This window comes from Thermobia domestica, chromosome 15, assembly GCF_964235325.1.
Source record: "Thermobia domestica chromosome 15, izTheDome1.hap1.1, whole genome shotgun sequence".
Taxonomy (NCBI): Eukaryota; Metazoa; Arthropoda; class Insecta; order Zygentoma; family Lepismatidae; genus Thermobia; species Thermobia domestica.
The window spans coordinates 61,049,219-61,074,865 of record NC_137468.1 but is presented as its reverse complement, the minus strand read 5'-3'; the positions used below and the strand labels follow the sequence as shown (position 1 = coordinate 61,074,865).

The following is a 25,647-nucleotide window of genomic DNA, read 5'->3' as shown; positions in this document are numbered from 1 at the left end:
GATTTCTTTGCAGAAGGCATAGAAAATCTTGTGTCACTCCTCGACAAATGCTTAAATAACGGACGTAATTATGTCGAAAAGTAGATTGTAAATGGAACTTTATGATACAAATAAAGTTATTCTGATACAAATAAAGTTATTCTAAAATTTCTATCCTGTTTTGTTTTCTTAAGCAGTGCAACTAACTTTTTGACTGACGCTCGTCTATTATTAATACTGAGTGGTGACAGACAAGTACATCTTACATGTTAGTTTCACTTTAAATTCCGATTTCCGAAAATTCCAAAAACTAGAATTTAAAGTAAATGAAATGATTGTTAAGATTTCTGAACCTGTTAGCATATTCTCGAAAAAATACAATAGTATTTCCAAATTTATCTCTGTTCTTTTGAATAGCCCTGATAAGCTGCAAATACATAAATTCAATGAAATTGAAATGCATGTTAATTCCGTAATACCAGAAACATATATTTTTCGGTACTATTTTAGTAGTAGACTATATCCAGAGCAACTAGCAGTAAAAAGGGAAACTTAACTTATTTATAAGACTTTCACTTAGTCATCCGTTTATAATGTTATATAAGTACCTCTCACAGAATAGTATATCACAAAAATATATCTATCTATAAATGAAATTACTTCTTACTTGATAACGCTTTTGTAATGAAGATCCTCGGCAACTATAAGATATCCACCGTAGTATAGGGAGGCTGCATATGCAAAGACTGGCATGGATTGTCCTATTCCAAATACAAAACCTCTGAGATGAATTCTTTTCTTAGATTGTTTATGGGGCAATTCGAGCTTTTCCATGTACTGCAGATAAAAAGCTTCTTCCTTTCCTAAACTTACAACGGTTCGTACTTTGCTAATAGCCTCCACTGCAATCTTAAAAGGAAGAAAAATAATATGTTGAACAGTTTGTAGAAAAAAAAAACAGTTGCATGTTCGACACATTTTAAATTGTATATCCTATCTTGATTAAAAGTATTTGGTCTTTGTGTTTTTGTTACAAACAGCTGACATTAATTTTGTCAGATTAAGTTTAGAGGTGCCCTCCAGCTTCAAACCTACAAAAGAGCAGTTTAAACAATAAAACTTGTTAGGTTAGGGTAGTTTAGGTTAGGTTTTGTTAATTTAGGCTAAGTTAGGTTAGTCTTTAGTTAGACTAGAACAGTGACTGGAACAGATTCTCATAGATGCTTCAATTATCACTTAAACTCAGTAATCCGTGGTTCTCATAAAAATTTAATAGATTCTCTTCATTATTCTTATATATAATTTTGTAAAACTTAATGCGGTAATATCATATTCAACACACCGATTCGCCATCCTATACGACTAGTCCAGGATTATTGATGCTGCTGAATTATTGAATCCTTCCCACCCACCTACCCCCTCTCCTCTACATATCTTTTCTAGTATTAAACATAACTTTGCTGCCAAACTTACACGCCTAAACATCACATAAGAACTCCAAATTATCATTTCTTACCCCATTTCTCCTGTAAATTTTCCTAATTGTTATAAAAAACGGAGGGGCAACTCTAAATTTAACCCATTTTGTCTTGCAGTAGATGGATTAACTCCATCTTTTCCTAAACAAAACTAAGGGAATAATTTTCAGCATATCATCAGTACAACTTAAAGATGCAAAATTTAAAAAAATATGGTGGGGTTACGTTGAGAGCAAAAAGCTATGTTGGGAACAATAAAATATAGCTCTAAAGTAAACTAAAATAGGATGACGGTGCATCTGATAGATCAGGCGACACTGAGGAGAAATGCGATGGATGAATATGGTTTTAATTTGAAGTATGAAAAATCTTATACTTTATATTTTTTTTTTTTTTTATTTAATAAGCATTGTATTTAGTACTTTTATCTTGCAAAATTAATTCAAACAAGAAAACAATCACATTTAGTACCAAAAGCATTGAGCTGCATACTTAAAAGTTTCAAAGCAGAAAAAAAAAATAATAAAGATGCTAAAACGTTACTATTATCAATACAAAAATTTTAAGCTTGTGCTAAAACAAACTAGTGTCTAATAAAATTACCATTGAAAATATAAAATTACCTAATATAATTACCAGTACATTATATTAGGCATTAATTAGTTTTCCCTTTCTAGTGCTTTTTAAAATTATTTTCTGCTCTTTTTCTGAAGTAGGTTAATGTCTTTTATCCATATTTATTTACTTTTTAATTGGGGATTCACAGCACTGTAAATTCTAAGATAACAGTCAGCATACTTTTCTACAAAGAATCAGTTAGAAACTGTAAAATAATTAGGATTTTCTCAGGCCAAATATTTCAAATTGTAACTTCATCAAAATTTGTCCTAATATTTATACTGAAATATATTAATTACTTACCCGAAGTTAGTTAAGATGAAATTAGTTAAGTACTGTCACTAAACTCAAATAAATAAATAAAAACGATTTTGCGAATGCTTCATCAGGAAAGGAGAGAAAGAAGTATAAAGAGAAAATATGAAATATTAAAGGAAAAAGTAGCAATTTAAGAACATTGGGTTCGGCTCCATGTTGATGTCCAGGATTATGCGACTGTATTATCAAGTTTAAAATAAGTAGAATGCAGCTGAAGAAAAACAGTATTCATGGAAGAAAAACAATAATTAACAGCATACAGGAAACGACGTAATTAACAAAGAATATTGTTTACTGTAAATTATAATCAATAATAAGAAATTTCAGTATCACTAATCCTTAATTATTATATTTTATTGTTTCTATTCATGCTTCTGTTGGTACTGCTATCTACAATATCCGTCTTTTCATTGCGTATTTAATCATTCTTCATATCTCCTGTATTTCCATTGACCAACTAACGTCACAAGTCCTCTTTTTCAATCAAACTTCCTTCATTCTCAAATCGCTTCAGTACTTGTTTTTGTTTTAATTCTATATTCTGTTTCAACTACACAAAAATATGTATTACACAATTGTATGTCTGTATCTCAGAGGTATAATGTCAGTTGTCACATTGTAATGTTCCTGCGCTAGCTAAGAATAACCACAGCTTAACTATGAACTCAAGAAAAAAACAAAACAAAAGGCAAACATAATTATGATTGAAATAAACTGCAGACCTTAATGCAGTGAAGTGCTTGGAGTCTCCAGACACTTACTCAGAAAGATCTGTCCAGTCGACAGAATCCAGTGTTTTAACATTATAGAAATCTTAATATGTAATTAATATTACGTGGTTAATTAGACTCTTTAAACAATACTTTTTGAACAAACCTCAAGGAGAAATGATCACATTTTCAAACCTCAAAACCCAAATCTCTATTTTACAATTTATTTTACATTAATTAAATCACGTACAAAATCTTAAAAAATAATAATAATTAATAAAATAAAAAAATAATAATTCCTATAATTGCTATGCTGAATCAATTTTATAAACAGTATACTTCTTCGGATTCTTTCTTACTCAAGTCTTTTAAAGAAAGGCGTTTATCACAAAAGCAATTCACAACAGTAATTTAATTTCAACAAGAGCAAATATTAATCAAATTTACTTTAATTAGTGTTCAAATGGTCATTAATAACTGTTGAGCAACCATATGTTTCAATTAAATTTAGCTTCGCAAAAATATTAACGCTCTCAAAAATCCTAATCCAATTCTTCAAAATCCTTAAGAATCGAGTAAATCATTAGCCTTTAAACAATTTACGTCAAAACTTAAACAATAATCTTTCAAACAAGCCTTTATTAGCATTTAAATATCCAGTTAATTAGTCAAATCATTCAAGCAGCAAACTAACTGCTTTCAATCATAGTAATACTCAGTTTAAATAATACTCAGTTTATAAAATTTATAATATATTTATAAAATTTTACAGAGATTATTCCACGAGACTAGTATAAGAACACTCAACCTTTTGTCACTTGCTATCTACATAAATATGAAGATTACGGCTTCAGATTTTATATCACGGAAAAGAGTGTATAAAAATCGTAAAGACCACTAAAACCTCAGCTTTTAAGGAAAATGAATACTCAACACCTTGCCTCTGAATTACAGTTATTAAAGTTCTTGTAATAGGTATAGAATGTATTACCTAATTTGCTTAACCCTGTTTGCGTGAAAGAGACTCCTGAGCAGAATTGAAAATTTAACTATTGTCACATAGAAAAGAAGACCTGTAAGATAAGTGTGTTCAGTACACAAAATTATTTACAATTAACTTGATAAAAATCTGCTTTGAATCATCATCTCAAAGACAAAATAACAACTCTTAAAAATCTTCTAATCTACACTTCGTAACCTTACCTTTGTAGCTTCTTCGAGCGCTTGCTTTTCAGTAACAACTTGTGCACGAATTACTCTTCCTTCGAAAAAAGTTGCCCCAATCACAAGAGGAACAAACAGGGTCGTAACTAATCCAAGTTTCCATTCAAAATACATTGCTAATGCAATTCCAAGTAGAAGAGTTGCAATAGCCTGAAGAATGGAGCCCAATCTTGTACCTGTAATCTGAAACATTAGTAAAAAATTAATCACAAAACTCTTCGGAAAACTTTTAACTTTGTTTCTTAGAATATAAGTAGTTTTCAGTAGGCTCTATGAAAATCTAATAAAATCCAGCACCTTAAGAAGAGTTTACACTGAAAGGAGGCAAATTTTAACGCGATGTTTAACTATTTTTCTATTGATAACACCAAAACAAAGAACGTTTTCTATAAAGTGTTAAATAGAAATATAATGTGTTTTCATGTCTATTAGATAGAAAATTGGATATTGAAGCTGTACTAGCTATAATTTCATAAATACTTATTGTTACTCACCACATTATCTGTTGAATTTTATTTTTTGTTATAACAAAGGATAAAAGAACACGTTGGTGTACTTATAAAAGTTAGACTAGGATAAAACACACAGTTTTAGGAAGAAAATGGGCAGCAACTCGAGATTTTCTTCCGATTTAGTTGCTCAGACACTGGAGTCAGGAGAATTTGATATCAAAATATACGAAGAAAGATAGTTACAACGCATAAATACGGTAAAACAATTCCCATATTATTATACATTAATATATAAATGCGTCCAAGCAATATGAAAACATTAAGAATTTTTAATCCCATATTTAAAATTCACAGTTTTCTGCTGTATTTGTTTATAAAGTTTTGTTGGTTCTTAATCTAAGTGCATATGATCAGTTTTAAAAGTGCACCTTTCAATAATAACTTGATGGTTAACTTTTCTTAGTATATCATTACTAAATCCACTTAAATCGGAGGCGATGAAAAGAAAGAAAATATCCTTTTTACTCCTTCTTTACTTCTATTACTACTCTAATAACACGTTCCACTCTAACAAGAAACAAAAGTCAGAGTCAAGAAGAAATTAAAGGAAATATTATTATTATTGCAAATTTTGTATTATTATTATTATTATTCCCGTAACTTCTTTTTCCCTCGGGATCTATGTCTTATTACACTTATTAAAGTAAATCCTGCACATAAAAATAAAGAAGTCATTCAATGGAAATGAAACAGTCATCAGAAATATTTAAGGATGTATGTGTTGACAATATGAATTGTGTAATGTACTAAGTGATTTTTTTTTTAAATATATTAATTCTCATTTATTCTGTTCAACTAATTATGTCAAGATTGGTACTATAATTACATCGTTAAACCTTGTATGTAGAATATATTCTAACACACTATAATAATGAATAGTCTGTGAAGAATGTTATAGTATTCTAAATAGTCTTTAAAGAGTGTAAGAAGACGTAGTGAATAGTCTGTGAAGAATGTTATAGTATACTAATAGTCTGTGAAGAGTGTGATAGTAAATAGTCTGTGAAGAGTGTAATAGTGAATAATCTGAAAAGTAAGAGGACAATAGTCTGTGATATTTGGCATGAGTCGACAGTTTTGTGAGCAGGAGCTGGAGAATACAAGAGTGAATGCTATAAGATTGCAAAGAAAAGAAAAGAATATTTTCTAGCATGAAGATAACAAATAATATCTATGAAGTAATTAAAAGTATTGTGTGCATGCACCGATACCAGTAAATAAAGAGTAGCTTAGTTTTGGGGAATTATTTTTTTTAATTAGTGAAAGTAATAGAACCTACTTAGGCCGGAATATTTATAGTATGGTTCATTCTTCTTTTATTTTAAAACATTATACATATAAGATCACGATATGAATTAAGCATGGAGAACTAAGAATCAAAATTGAAGTTTATCTTGAAATTAAATCAATATATTTGGACAACAGCAGCTACTATATTTTATAGCTTCTTAAAATTTTTAACAAGTTATTCTATGCGTCTCGGAGTATACTGTGCAATGCGGTTTCATAGCAATGTTTCTTTTGACGTCAATAGTAAGAAGTTTGTTGTCCGAAACATTCCAACTTGTTCTACCCTTTATCTTAGAAAGTTTACAAAATAAACTTTGAACTTTGATTACATATATGATTCTGACAACTATTTGAAAATGAAATCTTGAAAAGAATATTCGGATCCGAGATGAATAGAAAAAGGGTATAGAAAAACTTCGTAACTAGAAAATGCATAATTTATACCTTTCGCCTAACGTTGTTGGGGTCATTAAGTCTAGGAAGTTCAGGTGGGCTGCTCATGTAGCCACAATGAAAGAAAACGAGAACATTTTCAAAAGTTTAATAGAAGAAAAAAGACCACTAGAAAGATCTTGGTGCAGATTTGAAGACAATATTATGGGGGATCACGCAGAAATAGGAATATGAAATAGAAACTGGATCAAGTTACCTATGGACAAAAGACAATGAAGAGCTTCTGTGCATTCGACATTGAAAACATTTGGTTCCATAGGCAATATACTTAGTTAGTTAGTTGATTTTGAGAAAAACGATAAAGTTTTAATATTTACTCTCTGAGATCAAAATAGAAGAAAAAATACTTACGCCTTGCACACTTGCTGCATCACCAGAAAGTCTAGCACACAATGCTCCTGTACTATTTCTATCATCATCAAACCAACCCATTTCCTGTTTCAACATGGTACCAAAACACATCTCTCTCACTCTCATGGTTAATTTAACTCCTGCTACACCGAACATATACATCTTAAAAGAAAAGAAATCATTGCTTTAATATTTTGACTACTTTCAAATGCCAGATTAGTTCCAGTGAGGTGGTATATAGTGCATGTAAGTTGGTTTTGTTATATAAGAATCAGAAATGGTGGAACATCCTAGTGATTTGATTAATTTATTTGGCATCCCTTTCAGCACTGAAGATATATAAGACATGGACTTATAGTTTAACGTGAGATCCAAACCACCTGAGCTCCCATCGAGAATGGAACCTGAATGTTCCACTCCAAAGGTACGTACGATAACCATATAAAAATGAAGGAGCCCTCCTAAAGATTCGAAATCCTCAAAATGTTACAGTGCATTTCTATATGCACATAAATAGAATGGTTGTCAGCGTTAAATCTAAATTTGAAGATGAGTTTAGTAAAAGTATATAGTTGTATTCGAGAAAAAGATTTATGTATAAAGCTATTTAGGTTTTCGCTTAACCGTACTCAAATAGTAAGTTCATAATTATCTGTTAGTAGTTCATAATTTCATCTGTCAATCTTATTATCATGAACCTAACAACACGTTCGCTATCGCAGACAACCTTACTTATTCAATCTATCTTTGTCTTTCGAATCAGAATACTTCAAATTCTAGCTTTGGAAGATACATATAACTTAACAAAGTGAAATCTGACCAGGAAACACTTATTATTAACAATCCTTGTTATAGTTTCGGAGATATTATTGTCTTTATCAGATACATTGACATATTCATCAGACACATTAGCACATTCATCAGACAATGTTTCTGATAAGGTAATATACATTGCCAAAATTTTAACACGTGTTAAATTAATAAAAATGTTTACTTTTGTCATGCTTTATTTTTTAAAGTTAATCTTAGGCTGTTGGTAATTTCGATATCTGTTCAATAAGTTTTTTTTTTCTTTTTAATATTGTTGCAATCTACTTTCAAAATTTGAATTCTTGAAGCAAAATGATTGAAAACTTGTAAACTTTCGAGTGACTTTCACTTTAAATATTTTAAACACGGGACTATTTGGCACTCTTAGTAAGTTGCTTAGATACCCCTTAAAAAGGTCTCTAATCCCACCTAGAAAGTATTAGAAACTATGATTCAACTGTTATAATAATATATAGGGAAAAAATTATACTAAAATATTGTTTTCGAAAATTTCAGTATTTTTGCTTCATTGACAGTAATGTTTCATTTTAATTTCAACCATGTAGTTAATGTGTTAAATTCCAAGATAAAGCAGTTTCCCTTTCTTTTTCCCTTTATTCATAATCTTCAATTTTATTTACAAGACACAAATTAAATTTTCTGAATCGAATTAATTCATTAACACTAAAATCAGTACTATCAATACAATTTTAATAATAAATTCAGGGTTTCGTGTTTTGGGGTTCTTTGAGTATTAATTGGGTGGTGAAAATCCTGACGTTATCAGTAAATATGAATAAATATTAATGCTAAAACTTGAAGAAAGCACCAAGAGCAAATTTATCGCTCGCTTTAAACGTACTGCAGTCTTTGACGGACTCAATACTAAAATAGATTGACAATTTAGTTTAGTTTTGGATTAAATTGGATGTAGGATAAATTAAGAACTCATTATTTGTATTTTAAAATATATTTTTGCAGCTGAATGCTATGATTCAGTGATTCAGAACTCAATTGCAATTAGATCAGAGTTACAGTGTCCAGAAACAAAGAGACAAGAATTGAAATTTCTGATAGTTTATTCTTAAATCATTCTATTCTCAATCTGATTCATATACTAACCTAAATTCTCAAACTATCCTAGCATTAGCTTCGTAGAAAACTGCAATACGTGTTAAAATTAATATTTTTTCTTTTTTGCTAAGTCTCCACTGGATATTTGTTCCTTGTGTTTCCCACGTTAATGATATTGAAACTAAATGAGAAACTTTACGTTCAGAATGGCTATATTTAAAAGCGAAACTAAAATGTCCATAACCTCTGAACCCACAAAAGGGTCTAGAGCGAAGAAATTTGATCAGATACCTAAGGAACTGAATTTATAGTTTCTTTTAATTAGAAAGAAATCAAGGAAAGAGAAACATTAACTAACTTAACAATTACGTACTATTTTAAAAAGGAAGTAGTAGTAATAAGCCGGAAGTTAGAAGAAACTATAACAGGAAAATGGCGTATTAATTCTAGGAAGAGCTACCCGAAACTTCCGATGTGTTATGATAATATTGAAAATCTATCGGTATTCACTATGTGCGTGCATTCTTATAACATTTATTGAACCATAGACTGTATTTTGTTTAAAATAAACAAAAGAGATTTCCTTATTTTCTGCTCCTCATGCTTTTCAATACCTTGTACTTAGACATCATAATTAACGTAATAATTGGGAACGAAATTACGTTATAAAAGAATAAAATACATGGATTTAAACATAATTGCCAAGCAATGTAAGGTTGGTTACGTGTAAGGAAGGTTTTGTTGTACCTCAGTCATATTGATGTGCTGAATTCAGATGACGCTCTGAGTTTCTCAGTGGTAAAGCTTGTTCTATGTTCGTGAAAACCCTTCCTGCCTGGCTCGCTCTAGTAATTAGCGGAGAGGTCTTCCATGTAATTCTTCTGTTTTCTTTCTCGAGTCGATCCTTGATCTGTTGGATACGAATGGTCTTCTTTATCTTCTCCCTTCGGGCATCGAATCAGGAACTGTACCTTCCTTCCTTCTATGACCTGGCAGATCAAACGTCTTTGGAATATGAGAAAACTGTCATATTCTATATGATGGTTTGACTGGCCTTTAGTCTTGAAGTTTGTCAAGTCTTCCTTCTTAGCTTCTTCGTTCTTAGCGCCAGTACATAAATGGGAAACGTACAATCTTTCGTCTGTTTATGTAATAACTCAACCCAGTATTTTGTAGACAAACAAGAATACGGAAAGAAAAGATGTGTAAGTTGCGGAAAATTAGAAGGATAAAAAAGATTTTTTTTTTTTTTTTTTTTTTTACAAAACGTATATTCTGTGATTTAATAAACGGTATCAGAATACAGGGAGATTAGTGAATACACCGAGACTCTAATACTGTAATAGTGCTGTGATTATTTACGAAATAATTTTTTATTGGCTGTTATTGCAACGGTTATCGATGCTTAGTTTATTACAGATATAGAGAAATATATTAATTTTTTTAAAAAGTTTGTTCATACTTATATAACTTCTCATTTAATTCACTTTTATTAACGCACTTACGGTGTGTACTTGTTTATATTATTTTATTAACTCCCTCATATTCCCTTTTGTTATTTATTATCAGCTCTCGAGTTCTTCCTCTTAATGAAACGTAAGAAGGCTAATTATTCCTACGAGGTACTGAGAAAAAATAGGAAAAAATAGAAATATTAATTAATGATTAATATATTAATTTCATCATTCTCCTTTTCGCTTCCCAAAACTTTCACAAAAAATCTCATCCTATCTTCACAGTGATATATTAGGTGAGAAAAAATTCAAAATAGGAGGTTGAAATTGAAGTTCCATTACTGGTTACATTGAAGTTCCATGCATTTATATTTGAATAGATTATACAAAATAAATAAATAAATAAATAAATAAATAAATAAATAAATAAATAATAATAATCGGGAATTACCTTGGCACATAAAACCAGTCGAGAAAAGAACAAATGTAGATACCCAAAACCACGTATCTACAGACATTTTTAAAAAATATATATAACTGTATTTTATCTGCGAAATTCCTTATATTAGTACATACTGATTAAACACTAAACGTAAGGGGGATATAAGAACCAGATATAACAAATAATATGAATTTGTGAAACATTAAATGATCATCTCTTTTTCTACTAATTTCAATATACGTAGTTACCTGCAAAAAAGTTGCTATTCCGGCTTCAATACCTATAAGCAGAAACATTAAAGCGTAGAAATTTGTTTGTGTCATAACATCATCTGGATCCTGCAGCGAAAGAGCCTGAAAAAAATTTGAGTTATAATTTATATTCTTATATAATTGCAGGAAACAGTGGTAAGCTAGAATATATTCGACAGATATATATAGTGAATACATTTTTAAGATAGAGAAGTATCATAAAATTCAAAGAACTACTGAAATTCATCAGCATAATGATTAATAACTTAATTTCATCATTGTTCTTTTTCTTCCCAAAACTTTCACAAAAAATCTCATTCTATCTTCATAGTGATATATTAGGTAGTCTAAAAAGTGTTGAACCTTTTGCGCAATATATGACATTAGTGTCTCAAATCTCAAGATATATCAGTCGCAGTGGGTGAGGTATATCTTCAAGTAACTTTCACTTTAAATATTTAAAACTTTGGACTATTTGACAACTTTAATTAGTTAACTAGATACTCCCTAGAAATAGCTCTAATCCAGTCTAGTAAACATTAGAAACTATCATTCAACTGTTATAATAATATATTTAAAAAAAAAAACATTCTTATACTAAAGTATTGTTTCCAAAAATTTCAGTATTTTTGCTTCATTGTCAGTAATGTTACATTTTAATTTCAATCATGTAGTTAATGTGTTAAAATCCAATGTAAGGTAGCTTTGCTTTCTTTTTTTCTTTATCCATAATCTTCAATTTTCAAGAGAAATTTTCTGAACCAAATTATTTAATTTATTAACACTAAAACAGTACTATTAAGACAATTTTAATAATAAATTCAGGGGACCGTTCTCGAGTTCCTTGAGTGTCAACAATTGGGTGGTGAATTAGCTGACAGTTGAAGAGCTAGTAGATGTGCAAAAAAATGTTGGAATGAATTCTAAGAAATAGACGTAAGGTATTGTGTCGTAAAGATTAGATAACTTTTTACAAAACTGCGCCATATTATACAATTTTATTTCGATAAAGTTCCAAATGATGTGCAGGCTTGTGAAGAAATTTATGTTATTTATAGAAACATACGTTATCAAAAACAACAGGCAAAAGATGGTTCACTTATTTTCGTTCTGGAAATTTCGATGTCAAGGATGGAATTCGTAGTGGGTGACCAATCACAGAAAAAGCGGATGATATTCTGCCAAACATCGAACATGACCGGTATGTAAGCAGTCATGACATTAGCAAGGACATAAACACTCATTACTAAACGTTGTTAATCTATTTGGAGAAAGCTGGCTGTAAAAGAAAGTTTGACGTGTGGTTGCCATATTTCTGGTTGAAAGACATTTACTAGATCGAATTTCTATCTCTCAATCTCTACTGAAACGTAACGAATTCGGGTCATTTCTGGAGCAGTTGATCACGAGTGACGAAAAGTGCATAACAACAATGTGTGACAACAATGTGTGACAAAGATCGTGGTAAAGCGAGGAGATTCCGCAGTTGTGGTAAAGCCCACACTGATGCCCTGTGCGTTTGGTGCAAGAAATGCATCATGCATCACGAGTTGCTGCCACTAGGCAAAACGATTGTAAACTCGCTCTTGTACTGTCGAAAATTAGCATAAAACAAGTCAAAAGAGATGGCTGGAACTGGTTAACGGGAAGAATATCGTATACCAAGCTGACAGCGGCAGACCGCATACATCTTCAATGTCTCGTCAGGAATTGAGAGACCTTGATCGGAAGGTTTCAATGCATTCACCGTATAGCCCGGACCTGGTACCATCAAACTGTCACTTGTTTCGGTCTCTGCGGAACCTTCGAATAGTGCTAAGTTGATTTCAAATGAAGCCTGTGCAAACCACGTGTCAAGTTTTATTTTTTTCTTTTCTTTCTTTTTTTCTTTTTCTTTTTCTTTTTAATAAATCACAAAAGTTCTATAGCAATAGGATAATGTTATCAGAAAATAGCAGAAAGTTTACGAACAAAATGGTGCATATGTGTTTTCATTATGACATTTTTAAGTCAAATTTTGACCTCCAAAGGATCAAGGCTTTTTACAGCCGTAATATCAAAGTGATTAGTAATCTCGCTGTATCAAAGTGGCTGTAGTGGCTAGTAATCTGATATTGCTCATGATATAATATGATTACGAGATTATTATTATTATTATTATTATTATTATTATTATTATTATTATTATTATTATTATTATTATTATTATTATTATTATTATTATTATTTGCGTCCTTGTTCGCCAGTATATGATGTGAAGAGATCAATATTTATTGATCTTTGATTAATATCGAATTTCCACTCATCCATCTATTGACTGTCTAAACATTATTTACCAATAGGAACTGTCGTCAATGTTGTGAATCTGTTGCTTTTTTTCTCTCTCTCTAATTACATAAAGCTGATTTGTTCGCATCAAGAATGATAGACATACGAAAGGACAGTCCTAATCAATGAATTCGTTTATGTCTGGGAATTCAGATTATGTATTCTTTCGTAGTTTTGTGACTTTGTTGCTGAATCGTAAAAGTGTTTGTTTACGTTTATGTAATGAATTGTGTAAATGTATTTTATGTAACAAAATTGAGATTGTTCCTTTCCGATTATCTAACCATCTCTGACGTTAAAGTGCCTGTTGAAACTAATCCATCTCATCAACAGGTGACTCGAGGAAACACATCACCAGAAGATTTGGACCTTGAAATACACTGATCAACCCGGAAACAGGGAGTAAGTCGGGAGTCAGTCTAAGAAGCTACTCGAAGGAGTCGAGTCAATGGAGTGAGTCGGATAGCCGTTGTCGGAGCAAAACGGTTGAGGAGATTAGATGCGGATAGTCAACCTTCCTTTAGTTAAACGAACTTCAACTTAGTCGTCGACAGGTTCTGATCCGGTGGCTAGAGAGTCAGATTTCATTGTGATCAGGACGTCAGACCCCGATCATATAACCGAGAGGACAACGAGGAGTCCAGCTGAAACAATGGACCAACAGGTACTGTGACATCAGAATTCATCCTTCCTTCCTTTTCTCCTCGCTGCAAACTATTTAGAAATTCTCACTTTTATTTCTTTTGTTTTGAAACGGGTGTCGTCTAGTTCCAGTACCCGATCTACCAATGAGACACATCCCGGGTAAATCTTGTTGACGACACAGCTTTCTTTGAATAACTATTTCAAAATAAGCACCCGTAAAAATGGTATTGTACTTGCAGATGTATACAGGCACAAAACTGTAGATTTTACACACACAATATATATATATATATATATATATATATATATATGCAGGGGTTTACAATATATACACTATATACAGGGTGTCTCAAAACAACACCGACAACGTTTGGGAGATGATTCCTGACACCAAGATAAGACAGAAAGTATAGACCAACTTGGGTGCACAAATGCTTCCTTTCCGAGTCATAAGCTGCCGAAAACATGAAAAAATGAACTTTAAAGGTCCATAGCTCCAATACTATGTGACCTACCGTAGTCGGGTCAAGACTTCACTTAGAAACTAGTATGTGATTTATCCAAATATCCATGTTTCAGAATCTTGTGATACTTCCGCAACAATTTTTATAGACGTAGTTAGTGAGTACTTCAAATTATATGCCCGTAGCCAAACTACCTGTATAAAAATTGTTGGATAAGTACCTTATGGTTTTGCAACATGTATTTTTGAATAGCGCACATATTAGTTCGTAAGGGAAGTCTTGATCCGACTACAGTAGCTATGAAGCTATAGCATTGAAGCTATGAACCTTTAAAGTTCATTTTTTCATGTTTTCGACAGTTTATAACTCCGAAAGGAAGCATTTGTGCACCCAAGTTGGTCTATACTTTTTGTCTTATCTTGAAACATCCTATTTATATATATATTGTATGTGGAATCTACAGTTTTGAGCTTGTATACATCTGCAGGTACAATACCATATACTAGCGAACAAGGACGTAAATAATAATAATAATCTCGTAATCATATTACATCATGAGCAGTATCAGATTACTAGTCACTACATTCTTTGAAGTATAGAAAATAAACCTTCTTCCAAAATCTTCAACTCTTGTTCAATAAGTGCTACTATTCCATAAATAAATGTCTCATAAATCCATGGCGAATTTTAAAATTTGAAATTAATGTAGTGCATTTTACGAACTTTATTCTGAACTATTGTATAGATTATTTAACTGCTGTTCTTATATACAGTTAGTACTATAAATGGAAAATTTCTTCCCATATACATAATCTTTCATCAATAGCGTCTGAAATGAATTTGATTATTAAGAAAAGTTTCCTTTAACGTAGAGGCGATTTCATTATCTAAAAGTTGGTGAACTGCGTTCAAATTTACTCAAGCGCAGGATCTCTTAATTTTAAAAAATGCTCATTATAGGAATTATTTGTATTAATCAACATATACCAGAGAAAATGCAAACCGATTCCCGTTCAGTCAATAGCTTTAGAATACTTGGTGAAGAAGAATCGAAACTAAAATACTGTAGTCAAATTGGACTATTTATTTCAAAGTTTTTTTAAATCACTTATGCTCACTGAATCATATTAACGATTGGGTACTTAACGAGAGATTACACAAGTAAGGTAAGAGAAGTGTAGTGCAGTATTAATAAAAACATGTACTACTACATCTAAGCATTTTCTTAAGTTAGGAGTAAAACAAATTAGTAAATAATAACTTACTCCTAATATTTCACCAAAGGTAACAGCAAATAAAGGCATACTACAGCCAACCAGGCAGGATCCAATACTTCCAAACAATAAATAAACCCACTCCTTTTTATTCATTTTCAGAATTTTTGTAACAGGAACATCGATTTCCTCTTCCTATGGAAAGACAGAAAAACAATTATTTAAAATTCATGTCACAGAATCTATATTAAGTAATTTAATATGAAGTTTGGAAACAACAGAGAATTTTATATAACTGTAGAGGAGTAATTTAGTATATTCGTAATTTTAAATATTAAAATTAAATTTAATTTTGATTAATATTCAATATTACTCAAAGAATTTGTATTTCAAATTCTTTGAGTAATATATTTTTCAAAATATTGTTCCTAAGGAAATTGGTCTCATTGTTGTATATTTTTATTTCTTAATTATTTCTATTTATCCACTGGTATCCATTTATTTTTCTAGTTGTTTAAATTAACATATTCAAAATATGTATATTAAATATTAATTTAGAACACGTGTTTAATTTTGTTGTATCATATTTCGGTATTAACAAACAAACTTTCAGTGTTTCAAGGAAAGGCAACATTTTTACAACTTAGGAGTATACCGGATAGTTTTTTTTTTTCTTTCTCTCTCGTTAGCACTGATAAAGTAGTCTCTTCAATCTTTCCAAACTGATTTAACAAAGATTTCAATTTCTTTTTGGGAGAAACTCCTCTCTAAGAACGATCCTATGAATAAAAATACTTCATCAACAAAATATTGTGCTGATTAATTTTTCTTAAATTAGTAAGTTAACCCCTTGCATTCCAGATATAATTTTCGTACGTGTGTGCTGTCATACCTGGTTTTCATTTACTGGTAAAAGACTGTCTAGACTGTTACATAGGGCATAATTATTGTGCAAGCGCGAGGATAGCATTCACATTACTGATAAAAAGCATTTGCATTGGAGAACATTTGGATTGAAAAAGGGAAATAACATGGCATCCACGTGGATGTCACTGGAACGCAAGGAGTCAAACATTCTGAGCATACAAATCATATTTACTAATGAACTAGCTAAAAGTATTAGTCAATAAAATACGTTTTAATGCTAATAAGGTAGACTAAATTATAGTATTTTTTAAATATAATTTAAATATGTAAGAAAATTATGTAAGTTTTCAGAGAAATGACTCACCTCCTCAAGTATAAGACTATTTTGACTCCTGTTCAAAGGTGAACGACGCCCGTCCTTATCAAACTCTATATGTGATAAACTCAACAGTCTGTTTTTGAACATCTTGCCCTCAGCATCATCATCATCACCTTAAAACAATTACATGAGGTAATTTGATAACTTCGTTTACTTAATGATAAATTAATGGTTTAAGCGAGAAAAGGGGAAAGTCACAAAATGACGCGAAATGTACCATCATCTACCAAGGACTAAATGATTAAACTGCTACCTTGTAAAGGCATTGTTTTGCGCGAGTTGTGTTAGATTTTCCCAACTTAAACAATTTATTTTTTAAATAAACTCGTTACCGTTACAATACTCACCAGAAAAAGTAACACATCATTATTAGTTACTGATGGAGAAAGTAATACATCACAGTAAGTTAAAAGTGTAACGGATTACGATTTCAATAAATTTCTAGTTTAAATTAGAGAAATTTATTTTCATAGAAACTTATCATAAAACATTTTTACTTTTCCGAAGATTTCCTAACAATTTACAAATATTTTACGTCTACAAAAAGTAGCGTGTAACTTTTTTATTTATTTATTTAATTTACATTATTTTCTGTTAAGCGAAGGTACTTGTTCAGCCTAGAAAAGAAAGATTAAAATCTTGAATTCCATATTTAACAATATCATTTTGCTGTACATTATTAGGTACAAGAGTCTTCTATTATTCAATGTAGCTTTTTGAAAGTTAAAAACCAACAAGTAAAGGTATCTCAATTTGATCTAATATCTACAGAAATAGAACTCAACCAATATAAAAATTATTCTGAATTGTTCTTGTATGATACGTAGATTAGTAATATGAGGAAACTGTCTAATGGTCTTTTATAACGATACAGTTTAAACAGGTTTTATAACCTATCAAACTATAAACATTACCAATGACATACTGTTTAAGTAAACTCATTGCAGAAAATATTTAATATTTTAACTAATTAAGATAAGCAAGTAATCACGGAAAAATAATTAGAAGTATTAATAGATAAATCATAAAGTATTTTTTCTGTTTATAAAACATTATCATACGTCATTAACGTTATGCGTCAGTGGCTTCATCCGATTCTTGTCCAATTTACCTAAATTTCAATTTAACTCTGAGTTTTTATGAAGAATATCTCAAACCCTTCTCTTCCAATTGAGGATGTAGACTTTTTTAATTATTTTAGATTAGAAGACAAGCTTACATACAATTACATGTTATATTGAGAAACAGGATAATAATTATATTTGATGTCTCTCTTTCATACTCTTTGAGTTTGATACGTAGAAAAAATTAATTGCTATTTCAAATACATATGGAAAATGTTTAGAAGCTTTTTATAGTATAAATAGCTTCAACAGTTGAAAATATCATTCATTAAGGACAAAAGAGCAATGTTAAATCACACGCGTACCTTTGTACCCACGAATTACTAATGGATTATATAAAACATATAATAAACGTAAAATAAAAAAATCAGCTCTAAACCCCGTACTTCCAGTAAGAATACTGAAGCAAACTTCACGGACTATACAAGTTTCTTTTCTAATTTCTTGACTGCAGCACAACTTTACCATGTCACTTAAATTGTTTCAAGACCTAGACTGGAATATGATCTAAAAGAAACAAAATTGATGAACATTAAAGAAACGCCAAATGTAATGATTCTCCTGTTTCTCTAATATCTAAAAATTTGAAGCTACACGAACATCAGATATTATCTACTAAAATTTAAAAAAGTTTACATTTCCAACTCTAAGAAAAGTGTTTGCGAGATTCTTTATAAAAGCCATAGATCAGAGTTGAATACAGACTCAAGTAATTAGGATAAAAATCGGAAGGACTTCATTGATACATACACAAAGGTATTGACGCATTACAAGCCTGTAAGTATGACGTATGAATTTCTTTGTTAAAATAATTGCTTTGTTACAATAATTGAAATATTTGTAAAAGAAATGAATGATAAAATGAGACTAGAAGACCAAATACACGTTAAAGTTTTGTAAATAGAAAGTTTATTTTTTGGGTTATTTGATAACAATTTCAATTTATTTTCACATATTTAGCTGTTTATTTAATTTATTAAAATATTTCCTTTAGTATTTTAGCCAAAAAATATGCCATTGATAATGTCTGTAATTGACAGATAAAAATACCCGGGCGATAGTGATAATAATTTATTCCGTTATTAAGTATTATTAAATAATTTTCCTTACATCCGATAGTTTTGAACTAGTCACAACTCATTTACAACAACAGAAAATCAATGCTCCATATTTACAGATACATCGATTTTATTGCTAATAAAACTCCAACTGATCAAAACACAGATATATACTCGTACAGCCCAAACGACAGTGTACAGCCCAAACGACTCGTCCGATTTAAAAAATTCCATCACTTCAGATTGAAAACATTATATTTGGAGACGGTTTCCCCCTCTTACATTTTGCTTTAACTCTTATAATAACAGAGTTTCTCTATGTAAACGGACTTATGGAACACACCATATACATATGGGAGGTGTATATTATTATCATGTGTGAAAAATTATTATTAGGTTAAAAAGGAGAAAAATTGACAAGAATATAATTTTGTTAATTATTTTAAATGCAAATTAACCAAGCTTTGAATGTCGTTTGTATTTGTTTTTCATTTGTCTATTATGTTTTTGCTTCAATATTAGCGTTATGAGCAACTTACAATATATGTGATATTTTAACAAACCGAAATGTAGTTACCATTCGGATCAGCAAGTTTATCTTCAGCTCCAACCTGTGCCATTACTAAATCATAATAATTTCCCTTCAGTTGCATTAATTCTTCATGCGTTCCTTCTTCTACTAATTTTCCTCTAGATAACACAATTATCTTGTCAGCATTTCTGATGGTGGAAAGTCTATGCGCCACAACAATTGTTGTTCTTCCTTTACTTGCCTGAAGAAACGATTTTATATTTAAGATAACTTTTTGTCATGAAAATATGAGTTTATAATTAAATTTTTATCTTCTCATTTATAAAATATTTATTACCAAAAGCTACACTTATGTAAAGACATGCCAATTTGTTCACATAAAAAGATTTGGCAACAGTACTCAAATTTTGTCCCCTCAACTTCGAGATTCGGATGGGATAAGACAACTGCAATACATCTAAAACTTCACTCTTTTGTCAATAATCTTCAATCAGATGACCTGTTGACCTGAAGCAAATGCATTCTATGGACTTTAGTTCCAAGATTCTGCAATAGTCACTGCTAACTACGATAGTCCTTGCTCTTCATCCTGGATCATTACAGATTTTAGCTTAAGGGTATAACCGTTATTCTTTCGAAACGAAAGTTTTTATAACAATTGTATCATACTATTGGTGACAGAACATCGCGACAGGGGACACAATCCAGAAAATTTAAGTTTAACGCTGACTACACAATTCAAATGCACTAGAGATTCGATCCTTCGCCCGACGAGTATAAACTGAAAGATTATTCTCCATTGTACCAACTTTGCCTATTATAACTATAATCAAATAATAAACTAATCGCTTAACAAAGCAAACCAATTTTATTAGAAAACTAATATCTTGTGACAGTTTTGTCAACTAAACACTTAGCTTCATCAGACATTATCAAGATCATAATCAAGATAGTGTTTGATAAAGTCAAGTGTTTATTTGACAAAACTATTACCACATATTCGTTTTGTAATAAAATTTGTTTGCTTTGCTCAATGAATAATTTATTATTTAATTACAGAAAGGTTCTTATATTGCGTACGTATAATGGGTGTATGATACAATTCTCTAATACATATAAAATATAAATAATCATAATACAAAAAGATAAAATTTAGAACATAATTTTGCTCTTATTCCTGCAAGGGAAAGATTAATATAATACAAGATAAAAAGATTAACATTATGGTCGACATAAATTGTTTTCAAAATTATAACATGATTATTTGTTTTCTTTAATTTCAGGTTACTTCGGAAGGTTAAGAAGAAGACTGTAGAAAAAGAAGTTCCAATTCCAGAATACAACAGAAAAAAAAAGATTACGGGAGATATAAGGTAACTATTTCAGTTATTCAGTTTGGGATTGCATGCTTTATTTCTGTTAAGTTAGTACATGGTTATATAATCAGGTAATTAAATAAAGTTGTTTCGAAAGCAAGCGTTAATTATACATCAGGTTTATTCGTAATATTTACTTTAGTTTTAGTTGTAGAAGCTAAATTTTAATAAAATTGTTTGCATAGTTACAAAGTAGAAACTGGATCCAGTTAGCTAAGGATAGAAGCCAGTGGAGAGCTCTTGTGAACGCGGCATTGAACCTCCGGGTTCCATAAGTCATAGTTAGCGTAGATGCATAGTATATTCCAATTTTATTACATATATATCATTACTTCATATATATATATATATATATATATATATATATAATCATTACTACATTATTTCTTAATTCGTAACTCATTAAAAGGATGAGTAACTTGTCCACAACAACGAGTTTGAAAATACAAGTGAACAGACGTAGAACCTGGAAGCGATATTTACACTTAAATCTTCAGATGACACATTGATTAATTTGATAACAGTTGAAATTCAAATCCCATCACATTAGTTTTTAAATATTGAAATGCAAATAGACATATAGCTTATATAAAATTCTTTTCTAATACATATAATCAGTTACTAACATTTTCCATGCATTATAAGTTGTTAGCAACAACTAAAGTACCAACATTAATCTTCCAGGATAATAGACCAAATATATAAGAAATTAATTGAACTAAAAAAATGGAAATAAACTTATAGAACTGTGGAATTTAGATTAGTTACATATTGAAAGAAAACTTGTTAATTTGTTGTGGTAGGAAATCTTTCCGTTAAACTTGTTGGCCTTCTGTGATTTTCGTCATAATCATTCTCTTAAAACAACGAAAATTCAATATAATTGTCTTAGAAGACCGATAGAATCTACAAGAATATGATACTAAATGAAATCTTTGTATTTTCCTGATAAATTCAGTATTTTATCTTGATTTTCTTGGATTTCATTGATAACTTGCTTATATTAGCCTATAGATTACGATTTCAATATGTTAATGTTTTATTCTTCTTTCCAGATTTTAAATGACGTAAGGTAGTGTTAGTATCGCCAACTCCAAACTAGTACAACAACATTAAACTTTGAAACGTTGAAATATGAAACAAAATAACAAATTAAATAAATTACAATTAAAATTAAGACAACAAAATTAAAACTACGAAGACAAAACTGCAGATAACTCAGGTTATAATGCACGCGAAAGCATGAAACATTACAGTCTTCCAAGACATTTTCCTTTATTGAAAAATTTGAGAATTTACCAAATGGTGATATTATAAGAAATTAGTTTTTTTTAACATAAAATACCACGAAATCTATTAATTTGAATGGTTATTAAGTTCTCAAATATTAAGTTAAATGTTATATTTACCAACAATTATACTGAAGAAACAGAGAATAAAGCAGTATAAATACAACATATGAAAGATCTTTTTTACCTTATTTAAAGCCTTTTGAACTTTTGCCTCACTGTTTGTGTCTAAAGCTGATGTTGCTTCATCCAAAAGCAATATGGCTGGTTTCCTAATTAAAGCTCTGGCAATAGCGATTCTTTGCTTCTGACCTCCAGACAGCTGAGCATCTCTCTCGCCCACCATTGTGTCGTATCGCTAAAATAAATTAACTATTTTTGAGTAACCAATAGTAAGATAGATGCTTGAATACTAATCTAATACTATATAGGGTTAAATATATGCACAGACATTGATTCAGTCATATTGAGCCAAATTAAAATGTGCCTCTTTCCTAGTAAATGCAGTGTTTTCACCACGGTTATGTTCGACCTGTAGGCTACCTCTATTAACTATTGCCTGACATCGAAATTTCCATTGCAGAATACTGCGTTGCACCTGGATTATGGGTATTGCATCGCACTTCCCTTTACAGACTTTCTACAGGCCAGAGACGGTGCGGACCCGAAGATGGTACAACGTCCCACTTGAGGAGTCCGAAAAGCGCAATAGTCCATTGGGCTGGCATCTGGACTTCCGAAAGGGATGTCAGAAAGGGAATTTCAGAATTGCAGCGATGTTTTCGCTGTGGCTGTATGTTTTATCTTAGTACAGTTAAATCTGGTTCAAATCTTGTCTTTATAATGCTGGTACATTTCAGTCAGGACATGAATCTGGTAGTACGCAGCAATGATTTTGACGTTTCGCTCCGGTTTACAGAGACGCAGTTTCCTGCTGTACGAGAAACCAGCCACAATCATGAACACTTTTAGAAAACAGTTCTACCTACTTGCGTCGGTATGGTGAACCCAGAACTCTGTGCCGCATGTTTCCATATAATACGATTCACAGTGGCATGATTTACACGAAAATTACACACTTTACGCTTTTCTTCGATGTGCGACGCCTGAACTTAGCTTCGGAAAAAGCCACAACGAACCCCCCCCCCTTCTCCCAGATTATGCTCGAACACACTGCTCTACTACGTGACTGAAGAGATACTGTTGTTTGTCTGGTGGTAATTTCACGGCACCGGGTTACGCATACGCAGTACAGTTGCGCACTGAAGTTGGCTCAATATAACTGAATCAACCTCTCAATATATACAACTGAATTGCATATAATCAAGAGCATGACCATGGTTTATCCAGTTTATGTATCTTTAAAAAGATCGTCATTGCACTTAAAAAATCCGAAAATAAAAGCCATAAAAAGTGAAATGTTTTTAAAAATATATTTATAGAAGTTTATTATTTTCACTATTCACTTTAGTGAGTTGGAAAATGAATGTCAAAAAGTAGGTCAAAGATCAAGTCAAGATCACTTTTTATACAAGTTCAGATTGTATATATTCCACTATTTTTATTTATTTTAATTTAATAGAACAGCGTACAGAATAAATATATATATATTTCTTCTACATATGCAATATAAACGAAATAAATGGATTTTTGAAAAGTTCTTTAAACTCCACCCACTGTAAACTACCCCGCGTCATGTTTCTTCGGAAATGACGTAAGTGGTGCTCAAGATTCGATCGGAAGTTTAAGGGATTATCTGGGTATACAGCAAATAGAGAGAGTTTTATTTACTTATTTATTTTTAATATGAGGGACATGCAGTAAAACTGCACTATAATAATTTGCTTTCTACCACCTACATTAAAGCAGTCATTGTTACCGTAAAACTTTTAATTACAGCACTCGCGGCTGAATTGAATGAGTTTGATATAGTATACTATGTTCTGATTTTACGACTTGCAGAGATAGGTTTAAAGTATACTACTATACTAGTTATTGAACTTCTTTACTGTATGCAATATTTAGTCATTCCAGGTACAAACTGTAAAGATACCGATCAAATTTATTGCGAATGAAATGATTTGCTAACAAATTAGCTTTGCACTATCGCAGCTAATTTATGTTGATTTCCACTTTAAGCTCTTGTTTCATGAAATATAATTTTTAAATCATAAAAATTACAATTAATACTTGTATATATCAGTTTACTTATGTATGAAGTGCACAGGACTTTTTTATATTTTATTTTCACACCATGTACATGTTTTTGAAATATATGCAAAACAAGTTTGAAATATGGGGTGTTTGTCCACCACAAAGCTCACTTAGAGCGAACTGGGATTGAAGCACGGATCTCACGCCGCCACAGATGAATACCACTGCGGCTTCCTACAGAAATTCGAAATAAATAAGATCGATAATCAAATAATATGTATCTGATGTTGTCTTTGAATAAATTTTATACATAGGTAGTTTTCTTACCTCTTCGTTAAAATCGAAATGAAGTTAGTTTAATGTTTCACGGCTATGCTCTTTGGGCTAAAGATGGATGTTTACTGAAAATGAATAGTGATGAAATTGATGTTTTGTGCTCTCCCATCGGGAATTGAACCCAAAACAATGTGCACCAAAGGCGCACGCGCTAGCCACTAGACCAGCAGGGAAAGTTTACCACTTTGCCTTTCAGTTCCGCTCAGTTCCATTCATTATCTCTCGTTATGAGTTCTTGGTATAGGTAAAGAACCCAATATACATGGTTTAGCACTCTTCTTATTTTCTTCCTTTATTTAAGCTTCGCAGTAAACTGTTAGATCAGTTTCACAAATCCTTCTTCCCTAACTATACAGGGTGTTTCAAAAGTCCTCTGACATAGGGTAACTTATTATCAGAGTTGCAACAAAATGTAAGAGGGGAAACTATCTCCAAAATATGATGTTTTCAATCTAAAGTGAAGATTTTTTTAAAAAATCGGACTAGTTATATGGGGTGTACACTCTTTATGCGCCCAATGTTAAATGAAAATTAAACGTTGTCATTTATCTGGACCCACAACATAAATGAATGAAGTTACTATTTGGCATGGGATTTGATTATCGACACGTTAGTGTAAAAGACAGTAACTTCATTCACTTACGTTGTGGGTCCAGGTAAATGGCAATGTTACATTTTCATTTAACATTGGGCGTATAGAGTATACAGCCCAAATGACTAGTCCGATTTAAAAAATTTCTTCACTTTAGATTGAAAACATCATATTTGGGGACGGCTTCCCCTCTTATATTTTATTGTAACTCTGATAATAACATAGTTACCCTATGTGAGGGGACTTTTGAGACACCCTGTATATATATATTCGTTGTTTGCAGTATCCTATAAAGATATAATTATATCTATGCTCAATAAAAGCA

At 31.0% G+C, this 25,647-nt stretch overlaps 1 protein-coding gene across 1 annotated transcript in view; it reads right to left on the bottom strand.

Moving 5' to 3' along the window:
• LOC145671503 (ATP-dependent translocase ABCB1-like) overlaps window positions 1-25,647 on the bottom strand; it is a 63,293-nt gene that overhangs the window by 19,512 nt on the left and 18,134 nt on the right. The window contains exons 10-17 of the mRNA XM_081740692.1: window positions 22,428-22,598; window positions 19,621-19,816; window positions 16,847-16,974; window positions 15,667-15,810; window positions 10,962-11,066; window positions 6,934-7,095; window positions 4,307-4,510; window positions 647-888 (exon numbers count right to left, since the gene is read on the bottom strand). Of these exons, the coding sequence (XP_081596818.1) occupies window positions 647-888; window positions 4,307-4,510; window positions 6,934-7,095; window positions 10,962-11,066; window positions 15,667-15,810; window positions 16,847-16,974; window positions 19,621-19,816; window positions 22,428-22,598 (1,352 nt within the window). The remainder of the gene's footprint in view (window positions 1-646; window positions 889-4,306; window positions 4,511-6,933; window positions 7,096-10,961; window positions 11,067-15,666; window positions 15,811-16,846; window positions 16,975-19,620; window positions 19,817-22,427; window positions 22,599-25,647) is intronic.